Genomic DNA, 16830 nt, shown 5'->3' with positions numbered 1-16830 from the left:
CTTCCGGGTGATTTCTTCGTCGTGTCGAGCACACTTGGCCTTCAGGGATTACCTCGTAGTTTAACGTACTTATCCGGTGAAGTATCTTGTAAGGGCCGAAATAGCGCCGCATCAGCTTTTCAGAAAGGCCACGTGTACGCACAGGCGTCCACACCCACACTTTGTCTCCGGGGTTGTACAGGACATCCCTTCGCCTTAGATTATACCGATTTGCGTCGACGCCCTGCTGTTGAATTATGCGGTGCCTTGCCAACTGTCGGGAATCTTCTGCCCTTTCTATGTATTCGCTGATGTCAGCGTCATCCTCGTTCGTATTGCTTACAGGTAACATCGCGTCTAAGGTCGTTGTCAGCGTCCTACCGTAAACAAGTTGGAATGGTGTGAAGTGCGTCGTCTCTTGTACTGCGGTATTGTACGCAAATGTAGCATACGGTAAAATGCTGTCTCATGTTCGATGTTCGACGTCCACATACATGGAGATCATGTCAGCGAGCGTTCTATTGAGCCTTTCAGTTACGCCGTTTGTTTGCGGATAGTAAGCTGTTGTTCTTCTGTGGTCGGTATGCGAGAGTTTCATTATAGGCTGCATCAAACGGGCAGTAAACGCCGTTCCTTTCTCGGTTATGACAGCCTTAGGTGCGCCATGTCGTAATACTATCTGCCTGACGAAACACTGAGCCATTTCATTAGCGGTTCCTTTTGCGAGAGACGACGTCTCAGCACATCGAGTCATGTAGTCTGTCGCTACAATGATCCACCGCTTTCCCGATGATGAGACAGGAAAGGGTCCTAGTAAATCCATTCCCATCTGCTCAAATGGTACTTTCGGGGGCTCTATCGGTTTCAACAGGCCTGCTGGCTTTAATGGCGGTATTTGGCGGTACACCTTTAGCCCAAATTCCTCGGTATACAGTGTTCGCTGTACACCGGAATAAAAAATGGCGGTACACCTTTAGCCCAATTTCCTCGGTATACAGTGTTCGCTGTACACCGGAATAAAAAATTTTGATTGATTGATTGATTTTGCGCCTTTGACATTCTCGGCATGACTTCACATAGTGCTGTACAGAATCCATTGCCTTTGGCCAATAATACCTCTGGCGGATTCTCATAAAGACCGATTAATACCCAAATGTCCAGCCCATGGGTCATCATGACACGCTTCTAATATTTCCGCTCGCAGTGGTGATGGTACAAGAAGCAGAAACGTCTCACCACTGTGTTCGAAGTTTCTCTTGTAGAGGTCGTCATTCCTGAGTACATAGGAACACAATCCGCGGACGAAAACTCGCGGTATCTTCACTTGATGACCCTCCAAGTACTGAATAAGCAGGAGGAGGTTCGGGTCCATTCGCTGATGACGGGCCATCTCAGACACGTTGAGAGCTCTGAGAAATGGGAAATCTTCTCCATGATCAGAAGATGAAGACTCGACTGGTCCACGTGACAGGCAATCCGCGTCATTGTGCTTGTGGCCGGACTTGTAGACGACGGTGATGTCATATTCCTGCAGACGCTAGCTCCATCTAGCAAGTCTTCCTGAAGGGTGCTTTAGATTTGCCAGCCAACGCAATGAATGATGGTCGCTGATAGCTCGAAATGGCCTGCCGTATAGATATGGACGGAACTCACTGATGGCCCATATAACTGCGAGGCACTCTTTCTCTGTAGCTGAGTGATTGGACTCGGCATTCGATAGAGTACGGCTTGCGTATGCAATAGCTTTTTCTTCTCCATTCTGCCACTGAATAAGGATGGCGCCGAGACCCACGTTACTCGCGTCGGTATGGATGTCCGTTTCCGCGTCTTCATCAAAGTGAGCCAAAATATGAGGAGACTGGAAACGGCGTCGCAACTCAGAAAAAGCGTCTTCTTGTTCTGCGTGCCAGATCAATGGTACACCTTTTTTGTAAGCCGTGTCAATGGTTCAGCGATATTGGAAAAGTTTTCAACGAAGCGTCTATAGTAGGCACAGAGGCCCAGGAATCGTCTCACGGCCTTTTTGTCTCGTGGCTTCGGAAAGTTTTCTACTGCTGTGATCTTTTCGGGATCTGTGCGGACACCTTCAGCACTAACAATGTGTCCGAGGAAGCGAAGTTCGCGAAATCCGAAGTGATATTTTTCCGGTTTTATAGTCAGAGCTGCCGCGCGAATGGCATCCAGTACTGTTCTCAATCGCTGCACGTGCTGCTCGAAGGTGGAGGAAAAAACTACTACATCATCAAGATAGACGAGGCACGATTGCCATTTAAGGCCGGAGAGGACAGTGTCCATCATCCTTTCGAAGGTAGCGGGAGCAGAGCACAAACCAAAAGGGAGTACTTTGAAGTCATAGAGTCCGTCGGGTGTCACAAATGCCGTCTTCTCGCGATATCGTTCGTCCACTTCTATTTGCCAGTATCCGCTCTTCAAATCCAATGATGAAAAGAAGTGCGCGTTGCGTAACTGATCTAAGGTGTCGTCAATTAGTGGTAGTGGATAATCATCCCGCTGCGTGACGAGGTTCAGTTTTCTGTAGTCAACACAAAACCGCAGGGTGTTGGCCTTCTTTTTGACCAGCACTACCGGCGACGCCCACGGACTATTGGATGGTTGTATCACGTCATCCTTAAGCATTTATTGTACTTGCTTCTTGATGGCTTCTCTTTCTTTTGGCGTCACTCGGTACGGACGTGTACCGAGTACAGTTCTAACACGTTGTACGGACGTGTACTGTTCTAACATGTTCTTCGACCACGATGTGGTGCTTTGCGACGGGAGTACGTCCGACTTTCGAGGAAGTGGAAAAGCACTCTGCGAATTCTTTGACCAGGTTCACAATCTGCTCTTTCTGTGGTGATGACAGTTCTCTGTCAATGTCTATCGATTGGAGGACACTTTCTACTGTCGCAGAGGCTGGCGGTGCTTCATCAAGTGTACAAACATCCGCAACTTGCACATATTCATGCAGGGATGGTATGGCGGTTCCCTTCGCCACATGCTGCACCTCATTTACAAAGTTGGTTAATGGGACATCCGCACAACCGTCACGAAGGTTCACGACACCTCTTGCTACGCATAGTCGATTTTCTAGTAGCAGTCCGATGTTTCCATCTGCTAGCCCATCACAATCACGGAAAACTTCACTTTTGACAAGAACCGTCACACTGCAACGGGGCGACACGGTGACATCTTCGTCCACAATACGGAGGGGTGAAACGATGGATTGCTCCGTATGACAAATGGCGACGGCATTCTCTGTAGAAAACGAAACTTGAGATTCTTGCAAGTCGATGATTGCGTTGTTTGCTTGCGTGAAGTCCATGCCTAGGATCAGCTCACGCGAACATTCGGGAAGAACAATAAAGCTGCCGACGTACATGAATCCTCTTGCCCCTATCTTTGCGGTGCACAGTCCCATGGGGCTAAGTGCCCACCGGCAGTACTTATGTGAGGTCCAGCTCATTCAGTCAGCACCTGTTTCAACTTTCCGAGCACGCTCCTGACCACTGAGTAGTCTGCACCAGTGTCTAGCAGCGCAATAGCCTCGAGGTCGTCTATGGTGACTAGCAGTTCGGATGTAACGTCGCCTTTACTGCACTTGTCTGTAATTGCGCTACTGCCGTTGTCCGGTCGGGTTAGCGGTGGAAGGTCTTCAGTTCTCCGAGTATCAACGGCCTTGCCTCCACAGGTCGCTGGCTCTAGTCTTCCCGTCGTGGGATAGGGGAACGACGCCTCGGGAAAGTTGATGACGGACGAGGACTGGGCGACCGATAGCGCATCGATGATGCCGACCTTGGTTCACGTTGGTGGGTGTCCTGAATGGTATGGCGCGAAGATAAAAATTCTTTGATATATTAAGGCCGCTCACCGTTCCGAGGACATGGTGCATTAACTGGGAAGCCACGCAGTCCCACTCGACGATACTGAAAAGCCCGATAAAGGTGACCTGCCTCCCCGCAGTGGTAGCATAGGGGCCGCCGGTCTGCAGTACGCCATATATCGTTCTTGCGGGGTCTTGCTTCCGGCATGGGCGGTGGTGTATTGCGAGGAAACGTCGAGGGCAGGGCGTAACGGCAGCTTGGGCAATGTTCGTGCGTCCGAGGTCCTGTCGTCCAACTTGTGCGTACGACAACTGAAGTTGAGGTTCCGGTTGTGCGCAGTGCAGTACCTGAGGCTGGGGTTGAAGAATTGCTTGACTTACTTCTTCACGCACAACGTCCGCAAGTGAGGGCATCGCTGGAGCACCTTGGGTCAGTTGCATTTTCTGCAGCTCCTCCCTTACGACAGCCCTCACCACTTCCCGCACGACGTCGATGTTGCGTGAGGGTTGCGGAGACCGCGCTAACAGAAGACACGCTCTCGTCCCTGTTATACTGTCGTGCACGCTGTTGTACTGCCTTCTCGATCATAGCTGCCTCGGATTTAAGCTCTTCCACAGTGCGCGGCGGATTACGCACCAAGCCTGCAAAAATCTCCTCCTTTACTCCGCGCATCAGGTGCCGCAAATTCTTCTCCTCGGCCTTGTTTGGATCGGCTCGGCGGAAGAGCCGCGACATGTCTTCAATGAACATGATCACGCTTTCATTGTTCTGTTGGTTCCTCCCCTGAAGAGCAGCATCGGCGTCCTCTCTGCGGTCCGTGTTCGGGTAGGTAACCAGCAGCTCCCTTCGGAAGTCATCCCATGTCAGCAAGGACGCTTCGTGGTTTTCAAACCACGTACGCGCCGAATCCTGCAGTGCGACATAGACGTAACGAAGTTTCCTGGCTTCGTCCCAACCGTTCAAACTGGGGACGCGCTCGAAGCCCTCGAGCCAGTCCTCGGCATCTTCGAAAGTGTCGCCGTGGAAGACTTCCGGTGTTCGGGGCGAATCCACGATGATATGGGATGGAGATGGTGTCGCTTGAGCAGCTATCGTAGTGTCGGCTGAGCTCACAGTCTCCGCTGGTCTCAAGGAATCGAAGAGAGGGCCAAACTCCGGCTGCTCACCACTTAGGCGGCGACTTGTGCGTTGATAGACAGGCGTTAATTCTGCTGGCTCCAGTCGTCGGGGATCTGGACTACGCTGCCTAGCCTGTTGTGGGCTTGGAATCATACGCCGCACCTCCACCAAAATGTTACCAACAAATGCAGCGCCTGTTGATAAAAAAACCTATTTATTCAATGCGAACTTGTGCCGTGAACTTAAGGAAAACACTCTTAAGCAAAAATGTTCCACGCTAGCTAGCTCGACTTCGTTGACCGCTTCCTTTCGCCTCCAGTCGCGAGTCGCTCATACCATGAGCCGCCACTCTTCTTTTTACCACGTGGTGTGTTGACACGCGCACTCCGCCGTTGTATTGGGCGCTTTGCTTGCCATTTGTTTCGTGGCATTTACAAACGCAGCAAGCGGCGTGCCTCTTCGGAAGATGTTGAACAGCTTGTGGCAATATTCCTATAATTAATTTGTCTTGATCAAGTGCGGAATGTATTAACTGCGAGAGTGTTAAAACAGTTGTGGATGTCAATATACTTGGGACAAAAACATGCTGCTGAGGACAAATTACGTTGTTTTCGTTTAGAAATCTCTTCCCTCTCTTGGAAATCAGTTTTTCAAAAACTGTGTTTATCACACTGCGAATAGAGATAGGCCTATAATTCTGTGGTTGATTTGAATCTCCGGACTAGAACACAGGAACGACTTTGGCTGTTTCCAGTATATCTGGATACGAGCTGGTCTCAAACGCTAGATTGAATACATGGCATGTAGGGCTGCAGAGAATCTCAATGTTGTCTTTTTTATTCTAGTGGATATACCATCATGACAAGCTGCTTCATTGAAGGTATTTTATTTATGGTTGATGTGAGTTCGTCGTAAGTTATTTCTTCAAAATTAAAGTCATTGTCAACTTTCCTAGGAAATGCAGCTACGGGCTTAGAAGATAAGATCTGATTAGCCAAATTTGTTTCTATGTTAGCAAAATAGTAATAAAATCGTTAGCTACTTGCGTCGTCGGCTTATCCAATTGTTTGTTCTGTATTTTCTTTTTGCCTATAACTTCTTTTACAATTTCTCATATATTTTTGTGTTACCACTTTCGTTCCTAATAAGGTTCGTGTAGAATTGGTTTTCGGTTTTCTCATCATACTGACTGAGCTATTTCTAATGTACTTAAACTCTCTCTGTAATACGAATTCGATTTATTGCGTTTCCATTTCCAGTAAAAAGAGTCATTTTTAATGTTTCCAGTATAGTGCTGGTTATCCAGGGACACACTGGATGTTCGTAATTGTGGCGCATATATGATCTTGTAGATTGCTTAATGACATTGCAAATGCATTGAATAAGTGCTTCACACTGAGAATACGTGTCACATAAATCAAACAATTTTTGAAAGTGTACACACGGAAGCAATCGTCGTACTTCTCCATAATTTATACAAGTTGATCTTCTATCCCGCGCATTACCTTTAGAGGACAGGAATTTACGAGGCAAGAAGAGAAACGTTGGGTTATGATCTGCAATGGCAACATCGAAAACACCTGCTAATACACTCAATTCAGAATCACACAAGATATGGCCAATAAGAGACTCGCAGTGCCTTGTAATACGTGTCGGTGAAGATATGATATTTTTTAGATTGAGCGATTCCAGTAGGAACATGTAGTCATAGCAATTCTGCTTCAAAATGTCAATATTAAAATCTCGGCAAACAACTGTAGGGTCATCTCAGAAAACAAGGGTATGATTATTTTTTCCATGCTTGTAACCGAATCAGTCACGTTTGAAGAAGGAGGCCGATATACAGCTCCTACTCTGCCCCCGCAAGAAAGATAATTTCAGCATGCGATTCATAAACTGAGCTTTCTGGCAGAGTGACGTACTGAATGTCATTTTTAATAAATAGTGCCGCTCCTCCACATCTGGTTGTCCCCGGTCTAGGTTGCGACACAGTAACGTATCCCGGTAGCTGAACTCTTTCACCTTGTTTTAACCATGTCTCGGTAATGGCTATGATGTCATACTTATACGTAAGATGCGATAAATATGCTGATAGGTGTTCAAGATTTTTTTCCAACACTGCGTATGTTACAGAGCAAAACTAAAACATTATCTTCCCTACTATGTAAATTGTCAAGTTCATCAAGGTTCATTAATACTAAATCTAGTTTTTACCAAGGGTACCTATATGTTTGCTTACACAATCTGATCAAAATCTTCGGTGCAAGTAATATGGATCATTCGCAAATTTTCAGATTTCCTCATCAGACCTTTCCCGTCCGATTTCCATGTAAATGTCCACCCTATTTCCCGTTTTGCTTGCAATGCGAGCCCTAAGAGAACTTTATTTGTTTGGCACTGTCACTAATCAAGTCAATCGGGTTGGCAATCGCCGGGCGGATTCCAAGGGCTGGCGTCTCGGCCCTCCTAAGACGCACCACGAAAGCGCGGACAAATTAGAGTTGGTCCTTTTAGTGCGCCAGCGAACGCCGGTTACGGTCCAAAGACCGAGTCAGAGCCAAGACTCGATAACACAAACGAAATTTATTCTCAGTTAAGGCAATACAAATATCTCAAACACATGCACACTCGGCTGGTACCAGTTACAACTTCACAATCTAACACAGATAGTGTTAACCAACGGGAACTAAACGAACAGATCACGCGCTACGAATGCAATCTCATGAATTTCAACTATTCAAGAATAGTTAATGTCCTGAATATACAACGGCGTAGCCAGTCCACAATTCTGAGACGGTACTTGAATGCGTCTCTTTTAGGAAACACTCACGCCAGCTCCAGCGTTGATCGTCGTAGTTCAACCGTCATCGTGACATTTCACGGCTCAGACGGCGTCATCATCCGATATTTCCAGATCGACGATCGACTGCCCGCACACCATCATAAACAAGTCTTCATTGGTTGATGGAGCCACACTCAGCATAACTTCGCCATCTCCGGGCCGACTGGCTCACTCACTGACTGACTGGTCGTCGTGGCACGCTTTTATCTCATCTCCACAGGGTTCTAGAATCGTCGGGAGGGTTCTTCGGCGTGCAGTACAGCAAAGGCTAGGAAAAGGGCGAGACCTTTCTCGTAGCTTAGAATCGCGGTGGCGTCGCGTCACGGTTTCCCTCTAGAGAGTTCCAGGCTTTACACGGCGCTGGATGCGAGACGGCCGGTTGGGGCGAGGAGGAACGTCGGCGAGCCGGCGTCTTTTGATACTTGTTTTTTTGTTCTTCGCGCTTTTTAAGCGAGCGGCTGCGCCGTGCTATCGCGCTGCCATTGAAAAGTGGCCGCGCGCGCGATTTAAAGACGCGCTCGTTTGAGACAGGCACAAATGTTCATTAATAAAGATCGAGCTCACGCCACAATCAAAACTCAGGTGGCGTGTAATAATCCTTTGTTTTTTTTGCCTTATTCAGAATTTTTTCCCTAAAATTTCGAGAATTGAGCTTCACAATGATGCTTGGCGCTGTTGTATTATTTTTAGTTGGAAGCGCTGTATCACATCAATGTCAGAGTTTTTAATTTCTAGGTTCAGGCAGGTTAAGATGGTCTGCATTGTATCACACAGTTTCTCTCCAGCCTGAATTGGAACATCTTTGATTTCCAAGTTACAGATATGAATATATCGAGCCCAAGACCAGTAAGTTCTTGTTTAACATCCCTTAGGTTTTTTGATAGGTGGCTATTCCCCTTCCTTAGTTTAATGTTGTCTGGCTTGAGTGCATCTACTTCCAGTTTTATTTTTCAAAATTCTGATAAATAAAGTTCATTGATGCTTTCACTGATTCCATTTCACCCTCAATCAGTTTCAGGTTATCCCGTTTTAGCTCTGCGTGATTCTTGTCAATTCGTGCAGTCAAATCGGTCATTGCCTTAGCCAGCTCTTTCACAGTACCCATTTCAACAAATATTCACAACATTCACGCAGAGAGCTGTCCAACAGGTACAGTGGCGCCGCCATGGTGGCCTAGTGGTTATGGCGCTCGACTGCTGACTCGTAGATGGAATCCCGGCCGCGGCGGCTGTGTTTCGATGGAGACGAAATTGTTTGAGGCGCGTGTACTTAGATTTTGGTGCACGTTAAAGAACCCCAGGAGGTCGAAATTGCCCGAGCCCTCCCCTACGGCGTCTCTCATAATCATATCGCAGTTTTGGGACGTTAAAACCCAGATACTACAAAGAGCTACAGTGCGTACTACTAGAACGTTTCAAAAATGTCTCAGCACATACCTGCGCATCGGTCGGCAAAAAATGTGGAGCTCACTCAGACTCACTCACGAAACATATCGTACCGTCAGGGCTCACTCGGACTCAGACTCACCAAACTTTTCCTCATCCGGACTCACTCGGACTCAGACTCACCAAAATTTTATTCACTCGAACTCACTCAGACTCAGACTCACGGCTCGATCTGAGTCTGAGTGAGTCTGAATGAGTCGACTCGTGAGTCCGTTAGCATTTAATTATCCTTTTTCTACCGTAATGTCAATGCTCTTTAACGCCAATATCTCGCATAATCGGTGCAATACTTAGCACCTTTTAATCTCGTACTTTCAAATACGAGTTATCTGAGTTTACAGTTCAATAAAGACCTTTTTATTGAAAGTCATGACTCACACGAGATTTTTTTTATCAGTAACTTCCCGTGAAAAAGTTTGCGAGGGGAGGTCAAGGCACCTCCTCCCCCTCTCCCTCCTCAACTCACGCCTCTGATCAATAAATATTGAACTGACGTATGAATGGTAGCGCGTTTAAGTATGCGGGAGTATACGGGAGTATAAACGTGAGCTGACATAGGGCTGATAGTAATGCTAAAGTTGAGTAGATAGGACCATAGGTCGGCAAAAAATATGGAGCTCACAAACTCACTCATGCAATATATTTTGCCCTTAGGGCTCACTCGGACTCAGACTCACCAAAAGTTTTCTCAACCGGACTCACTCGGACTCAGACTCACCAAATTGTTTCCCAACCGAACTCACTCGGACTCAGACTAACAAAAACTTTACTCACCCGGACTCACTCAGACTCAGACTCACGTCTTGATATGAGTCTGAGTGAGTCTGAGTGAGTCGACTCGTGAGTGAGTTTGCCGACCTATGTACCTGCGTGAATCAAGGTTTGTGGTTATACGCCGTCCTATCCTGCAGCTGCCTGGACTGCTCTCGAATGATGCTTTCCCGCGGTAATTTCGGTGTTATTATGGCCTTGATATGACGTCATGGTTATGTCCACAGTTTCCAGATGTTTCCAACTTGATGAGCGTATCTTGATGTACCGAGACGTGCAAGGCAGGTGCCCGTGTTTTGGCGGCGATGAGAAATAGACGCACTACCCTGATACGAACGCGATAGGCGAATGTTGCCGTGGAATGCACTGCTTGAATCAAGGTTTGTGGTTACATGCCGTCCTATCCTGCATGGCGTCCTATTGAATTATACTGTGATTTAGCGTCGGAAATGCATGGAGGCATCATTGATTGCTTATCTTTGCAGATGCGAAATGCCTTCCATCAAGCAACACACTTTCCCCATTCGCAAACTCAAGCAAATATGCCTACCTCAATACGTCATCAGATCGAATGAAGATTGCCTTTCTTTATTGACAGAGATCTTTCGTGGAAAGCTCACATCTCGCACTTGAAGAAGAGGCTCACCTCTATCAAACACGTAAGGAGATTTCTTGCCGGTAAAACGTGGGGCATATCCGTGTCATCTACGATTCAGTTGTACAGAGCGCTCATCATGAGATACTTGCGGTATAGCACGCCCGTGCTTTCCAACGCAGGAAAAACTAACATCCGGTCCTGCAAAGCATTCAAGGCCAAGTCCTCCGCACATGCTTGGGGCTACATCGGTGTGTACCACGGTAGCAACGATTGCTTTTGCGAAAGACAACCCGATATATATATATATATATATATATATATATATATATATATATATATATATATATATATATATATATATATATATATATATATATATATATATATATATATATATATATATATATATATATATATATATATTGGGTTGTCTTTCGCAAAAGCATATATAAATGTCGACACACTCCGGACACATATCCGTTACCTATCCAGAGTACCTGACCACCAGCTCGCTAGCTTGGCACTAGAAAGACCAAAGGCAGCGTTTTCCAAAGCTGTTGCGGCTAACCAGCATTCCATCTCGTGGAGGTTCTCGCCCGCCAACATACCACTATCTCCGGAGTGGTGCCTGAAAAGACCCACTGTGCAACTTGAAGTGCAGGGATATCTAAAAATGCAACCCTCTCATCTGCAGCCCGCTGGACCAATCTCATTGGACCTTTTGCATTTGTTGTATGCTAACCGAATTCATGTTTACACGGACGGTTCGGTCTCGGGATGTTCGACAGGTGCCTTTGTGGTACCATCTCGATCAATCACCGTTAAGTTTGTAGCGGCAGCAACATCGGCGTCGCAAAGAAGAGGACGGAGACGCTCGCTCTTGCACGAGGCAGGTGCCGCTGCCACGGGCCTGCGCGCGCTTGCGTTCGAAAGAAATAGAGATTAAAATACTTCCGATCAAGGCGGTCGTGTCGGGCTCGCTCTCTCTCTGGTAAGGCCGAGACTTCGCCGGTCTGTGAGGTCGCCCATCGCCACAGTTTGGTGACCCTCTCTCTCTGGTAAGGCCGAGACTTCGCCGGTCTGTGAGGTCGCCCATCGCCACAGTTTGGTGACCCGGACGTGATCGTGGCCATAAGTTTCCGCGGCAGAAGCGACCATGGAACAGACTGACGGTACAAGTTCTCGAGACCAGAACCTTCCCGAGCAACGCGGTGTGCCTTCCTGCTCAGCCATCGCTGTCCGCCTTCCTCAGTACTGGGACCAGCATCCTTCGGCGTGGTTTCTTCAGGCGGAATCACAATTTCAAGTTGCTGGTATCCGCTCCCAAGCTACGAAGTTCCACTACGCTGTTGCGGCACTCTCGCCCACCGCCATTGACGAAGTAGCAGATCTGTTGAGCAACCCGCTGTCTGCGAACGCCTACGACGATCTCAAGACGACCCTGCTACAGCGCACGGCAGTTTCACAGCGTGCTCGCATACAGCAGCTTCTGTCCGCTGAAGAACTCGGCGACCGACGCCCCAGCCAACTTCTTAGCCGAATGAAGCAGCTGCTCGGAGACAACGCGGGATCCGTCGATGACGCGCTGTTACGCGAGCTGCTTTTACAACGACTGCCGGCTAACGTGCAGATGGTTCTGGCAACAGCTTCTACCATGGACCTCACCGGACTTGCCGCGTTGGCCGACAAGGTGATGGAAGTAGCCACGCCAGCCATCGCAGCCACGACACCGTCGACTGGTGAGAGTACCACCACGCTGCGAACTCTTCCGTCTTCTTCGACAGCCCAGTCACCGCTCGACGCCCTGTGTGAGCGTCTTGAACGCATCGTCTCTGCAGCAGAACATCGCCGCGCGTCACCTCACCGTTCACGCCACCGAAGTTCCAGCAAGCCGAGACGCACACCCACTAGCCGTGACGCGTCACCAACGCCTCGCATCTGCTACTACCATCGCCGTTTTGGAAACGGCGCTCGTCACTGCCGCCGTCATTGTGCATGGCAGGGAAACAGGCCGGCCGACCTCTGACGGCGACCAGCGGTCCGGCCCAGCACACAAGTCGCCTCTTCTACCTCACGGACAGAGCCACAGGACAACGTTTCCTAGTCGACACTGGTGCAGACGTAAGCATTATTCCTGCTCAACGCTCCGACCGAAAAACGACACCTGTGTCGTTTTTGCAAGCTGTCAATGGTACCAGGATTCCAGTCTACGCATCGCGCTCCGTCATGCTCAATCTTGGCCTCCGACGAGCGTTTCGCTGGATTTTCCTGGTTGCAGATGTCCGACGCGCCCTCATCGGAGCTGATTTCCTGCACCACTGTGGACTCCTTGTCGACGTGAAACACCGTCGTCTTATCGACTCTCTTACCCACCTGACCGTTACCGGCTCCCTTGCAACAACCACATCGCCGATCCCGCCCATATCTTCTATGCAGGAAGAACCTTTCGCCGAGCTCCTCCGTGAGCTTTCCACTTTGACGCGCCAGCCGGACTGGACGCAACCGGTCCAACACGACGTTTGTCATCACATCGTCACCTCCGGCCCTCCGGTTTATTTTCTACCTCGGCGTTTGTCCCCTGAGAAACTCAAGGTTGCCCGCGCGGAGTTGGAGCACATGCTCGCACTCGGGATCATCCGACCTTCTTCTAGCAACTGGGCGTCTCCGCTTCATATGGTGCCGAGAAGTCTGGGGATTGGCGTTCATGTGGCGATTACCGGGCGCTCAACAACATCACGGTTCCTGATCGCTACCCACTTCCGAATATCCAGGACTTCACGGTAGCACTGCACGGTGCGACAATATTTTCTAAGATAGATCTTGTTCGCGCCTATCATCAACTGCCAGTCGCCGAAGAAGACATGCCGAAGGCCGCCATCACCACACCTTTCGGTCTTTTTGAATTCCTCCGCATGCCCTTCGGCCTACGGAACGCTGGCCAATCGTTCCAGCGTTTCATCGACTCCGTCACCCGAGGCTTGCCATTCGTCTTTGCCTATATCGACGATCTCCTTGTCGCAAGTCCTTCCGCTGAAGAACATATTCAACACCTGCGGTTGTTATTCTCCCGCCTCGCCAGCCGCGGAATCGTCATCAACGCCGCCAAAAGTGAATTTGGTCGACAGGAACTCGAGTTCCTTGGACACGTAGTCGACGCGAACGGCATTCGACCACTACCGTCCAAGATTCGCGTCGTCGAAGATTTTCCACAACCGACAACGATGACCAAACTTCGACAATTTCTCGGGTTCGTCAATTTCTATCGACGGTTTATACCCGATTGTGCACGACTTGTCGCCCCTCTAGACGGCCTTCTCAGCTCCAAAAGGAACCAAGCGCTTCAGTGGACTGAAGAAGCCGCCCACGCGTTCACAATAGTCAAGAGTGCCCTCGCCAGTGCAACACTCCTGAAACATCCGAAACCAGATGCACCGACTGCTATCATGACAGACGCCTCGAACAACGCTGTCGGCGCCGTTTTGCAACAATTCATCAATGGTACATGGCATCCGCTCGCTTTCTTTTCAAAGAAGCTGAAGCCTGCACAGAGCCGTTACAGCGTTTTCGGCCGCGAGCTACTCGCCGTGTACTTGGCTGTCCGACACTTCCTAGAAGGTCGTCAGTTCAGTGTCATGACCGACCATAAGCCCCTTGTGCACGCGATGAACCGATCTGCGTCCTACTACTCGCCTCGCGAGAGTCGACATCTTTCCTACATCTCGGAGTTTACCACAACGTTCCATCATGTCAAAGGCACCGACAACATTACTGCCGATGTTCTGAGCCGCGTCGATGCAGTCTCCACAGCAACTGCAGAGCCTTCCATCATCGACATCGGCCTACTCGCTACTCACCAGCGTGACGACACCGAGCTACGTACCCTCCGAAATTCGTCAACGTCCCTGAAGCTGGAGGACGTCGTTTTGACTTCAGATGGTACATCGGTAGTGTGTGATACTTCTACCGGCACACCCCGACCTTTCGTCCCGGAACCGCTTCGCAGACGCCTGTTCGATGCTGTACACAGTCTGTCGCATCCCGGAATTCGCGCTACACAGAAGCTCATTTCCAGTCGCTACGTTTGGCCTCAGCTAAACGCCCAAGTTCGCGACTGGGTGCGCTGTTGTTTGCCGTGTCAACGCTCCAAGAACCAGCGCCATCCCATTCCGCCTGCGAAGTCCTTCCTTCCACCGGACGCGCGTTTTGACACCGTACACTTGGACCTGGTCGGCCCTCTCCCGCCTTCCAAGGGCTACAGTTACATACTGACATGCATCGACCGCTACACACGGTGGCCAGAAGCTACACCCATCGCCGACATATCAGCAGCCACAGTTGCAGCAGCCTTCGTGTCGACATGGATTGCGAGGTTCGGCTGCCCATCTACTATAGTCACCGATCGCGGTCCGCAGTTTGATTCGGCGCTCTTCAACGAACTCCTCAAGCTTCTCGGAACGACACGCCTCCGCACGACCTCTTACCACCCACAAACCAATGGGCTGGTCGAACGTTTCCACAGGCATCTAAAGTCCTCCCTCATCGCACAAGGATCACCAGAGAAGTGGGTCGTTCAAATGCCACTCGTTTTGCTGGGCATTAGAACTGCCATCAAAAGCGATCTGGGCTGTTCATGCGCCGAGTTGGTCTACGGCAGTTCGCTACGCCTGCCATGCGACTTCTTCGAAGCCCCCGCCAAAACACCTGTGCCATTAGCCGGAGACTACGTTTCCGACCTGAAAAACATCTTCCAGCAGTTACGCCCCGTGCCTACACGCCCGCACGAATCGAGAGCTCCTTACGTGTCTCCGAGCTCACATCTGCTACACACGTTTTCGTGCGCAACTGTGCTGTGCGGAAGCCTTTGCAGCCGCACTACTCCGGGCCGTATCGAGTTCTGGAGCGTCGTCCGTCGACATTCGTTGTCAACGTCAACGGCCGGCCCGACACAATCGCTCTCGAACGTATCAAGCCTGCCTACTTCGAAAGAACGTTGCCATCGGCCCCACCATCGTGCGACGCAACGCTACTGCGTCCCGGATCGCTGCCTTCTCATGCAACACCAAAGACATCCCGTGTCACCTGGAGTTATGATCGTTCGTCGGACTTTCCTCCTCTCTAGGGGGGGAGCCCTCTGTAGCGGCAGCAACATCGGCGTCGCAAAGAAGAGGACGGAGACGCTCGCTCTTGCACGAGGCAGGTGCCGCTGCCACGGGCCTGCGCGCGCTTGCGTTCGAAAGAAATAGAGATTACAATACTTCCGATCAAGGCGGTCGTGTCGGGCTCGCTCTCTCTCTGGTAAGGCCGAGACTTCGCCGGTCTGTGAGGTCGCCCATCGCCACAAGTTCAAGACCTCCCACATCACGACATCTAAGGGCTCCGAGCTCGCCTCTCTTCGAGCCCGCTATGGAGTTTGTTATGCAAGAATCCCCTGGTAGATTGGCCATATTCTGCGATTCTAAGGCAGCCCTTCAATGCGTGCGAAGTCTACGACATGGAAACTACCACCAGTTGCTGTCTCATATCAATGAAATTTGTCATCGCGCCGCTAATCAAGGGCACGACATTGTTTTACAATAGCTGCCGGGTTACTGTAGCATCTGCATAGGTTGGCAAACTCACTCATGAGTCGGCCTATTCAGACTCACTCAGACTCACATTGAACCGTGAGTCTGACTCTGAGTGAGCCCGGGTGAGTAATGTTTTCGTGAGTTTGAGTCCGAGTGAGTCCGTTTGAGGAAAACTTTCGTCAGTCTGTGACCAAGTGAGTCCGGATGAGGAAAACCTTGGTGAGTGTGAGTCGAGTGAGCCGGAAGCGCGATCTGTATTTGTTGAGTTAGTCTGAGTGAGCTCCGCCTTTTTTGCCGACATATGGTTCAATTTACTCAACTTCAGCATCACTCTCAGCCATTTGTCAGCTCCTGTATATACTCAAAGCTACTCACTCATACTTCAAAGCACTAGCTTTTCATAGGCCATCTCAATAGTTATTGAACAGAGGCGTGAGTTACGAAGTGGAGGTGGGGGGGTTCTTTTGACCTTCCTCCGGCAAAATCTTTCACGAGAAGATGTTGATAAAGATACGTTATGTAAGTAATCTCTTTTAATAAAAGTGTCCTTGCTGGATTACAACCATTGGCAACTCGTATTTGAAAGCACGAGACTAAAAGACGCCATGTAGAGCACGAATTATGTGAGATTTTGGTGTTGAAAGAGCGTTGACGTTATGGTCGGAAAAGTTAAATATACGCTAAC

At 49.4% G+C, this 16830-nt stretch overlaps 1 protein-coding gene across 1 annotated transcript; it reads left to right on the top strand.

Annotated features, from left to right (window-relative positions):
- The first annotated feature begins 11734 nt into the window (after window positions 1–11734).
- On the top strand, window positions 11735–12604 carry LOC119398637 (uncharacterized). The gene has a single exon (XM_037665468.1). The coding sequence runs from the start codon at window positions 11735–11737 to the stop codon at window positions 12602–12604; it is 870 nt and encodes a 289-aa protein (XP_037521396.1).
- The last annotated feature ends 4226 nt before the right edge of the window (window positions 12605–16830 follow it).

The sequence above is a fragment of the Rhipicephalus sanguineus genome, chromosome 7 (genome assembly GCF_013339695.2).
Source record: "Rhipicephalus sanguineus isolate Rsan-2018 chromosome 7, BIME_Rsan_1.4, whole genome shotgun sequence".
Taxonomy (NCBI): Eukaryota; Metazoa; Arthropoda; class Arachnida; order Ixodida; family Ixodidae; genus Rhipicephalus; species Rhipicephalus sanguineus.
This window is presented reverse-complemented; position numbering and strand designations above follow the sequence as displayed.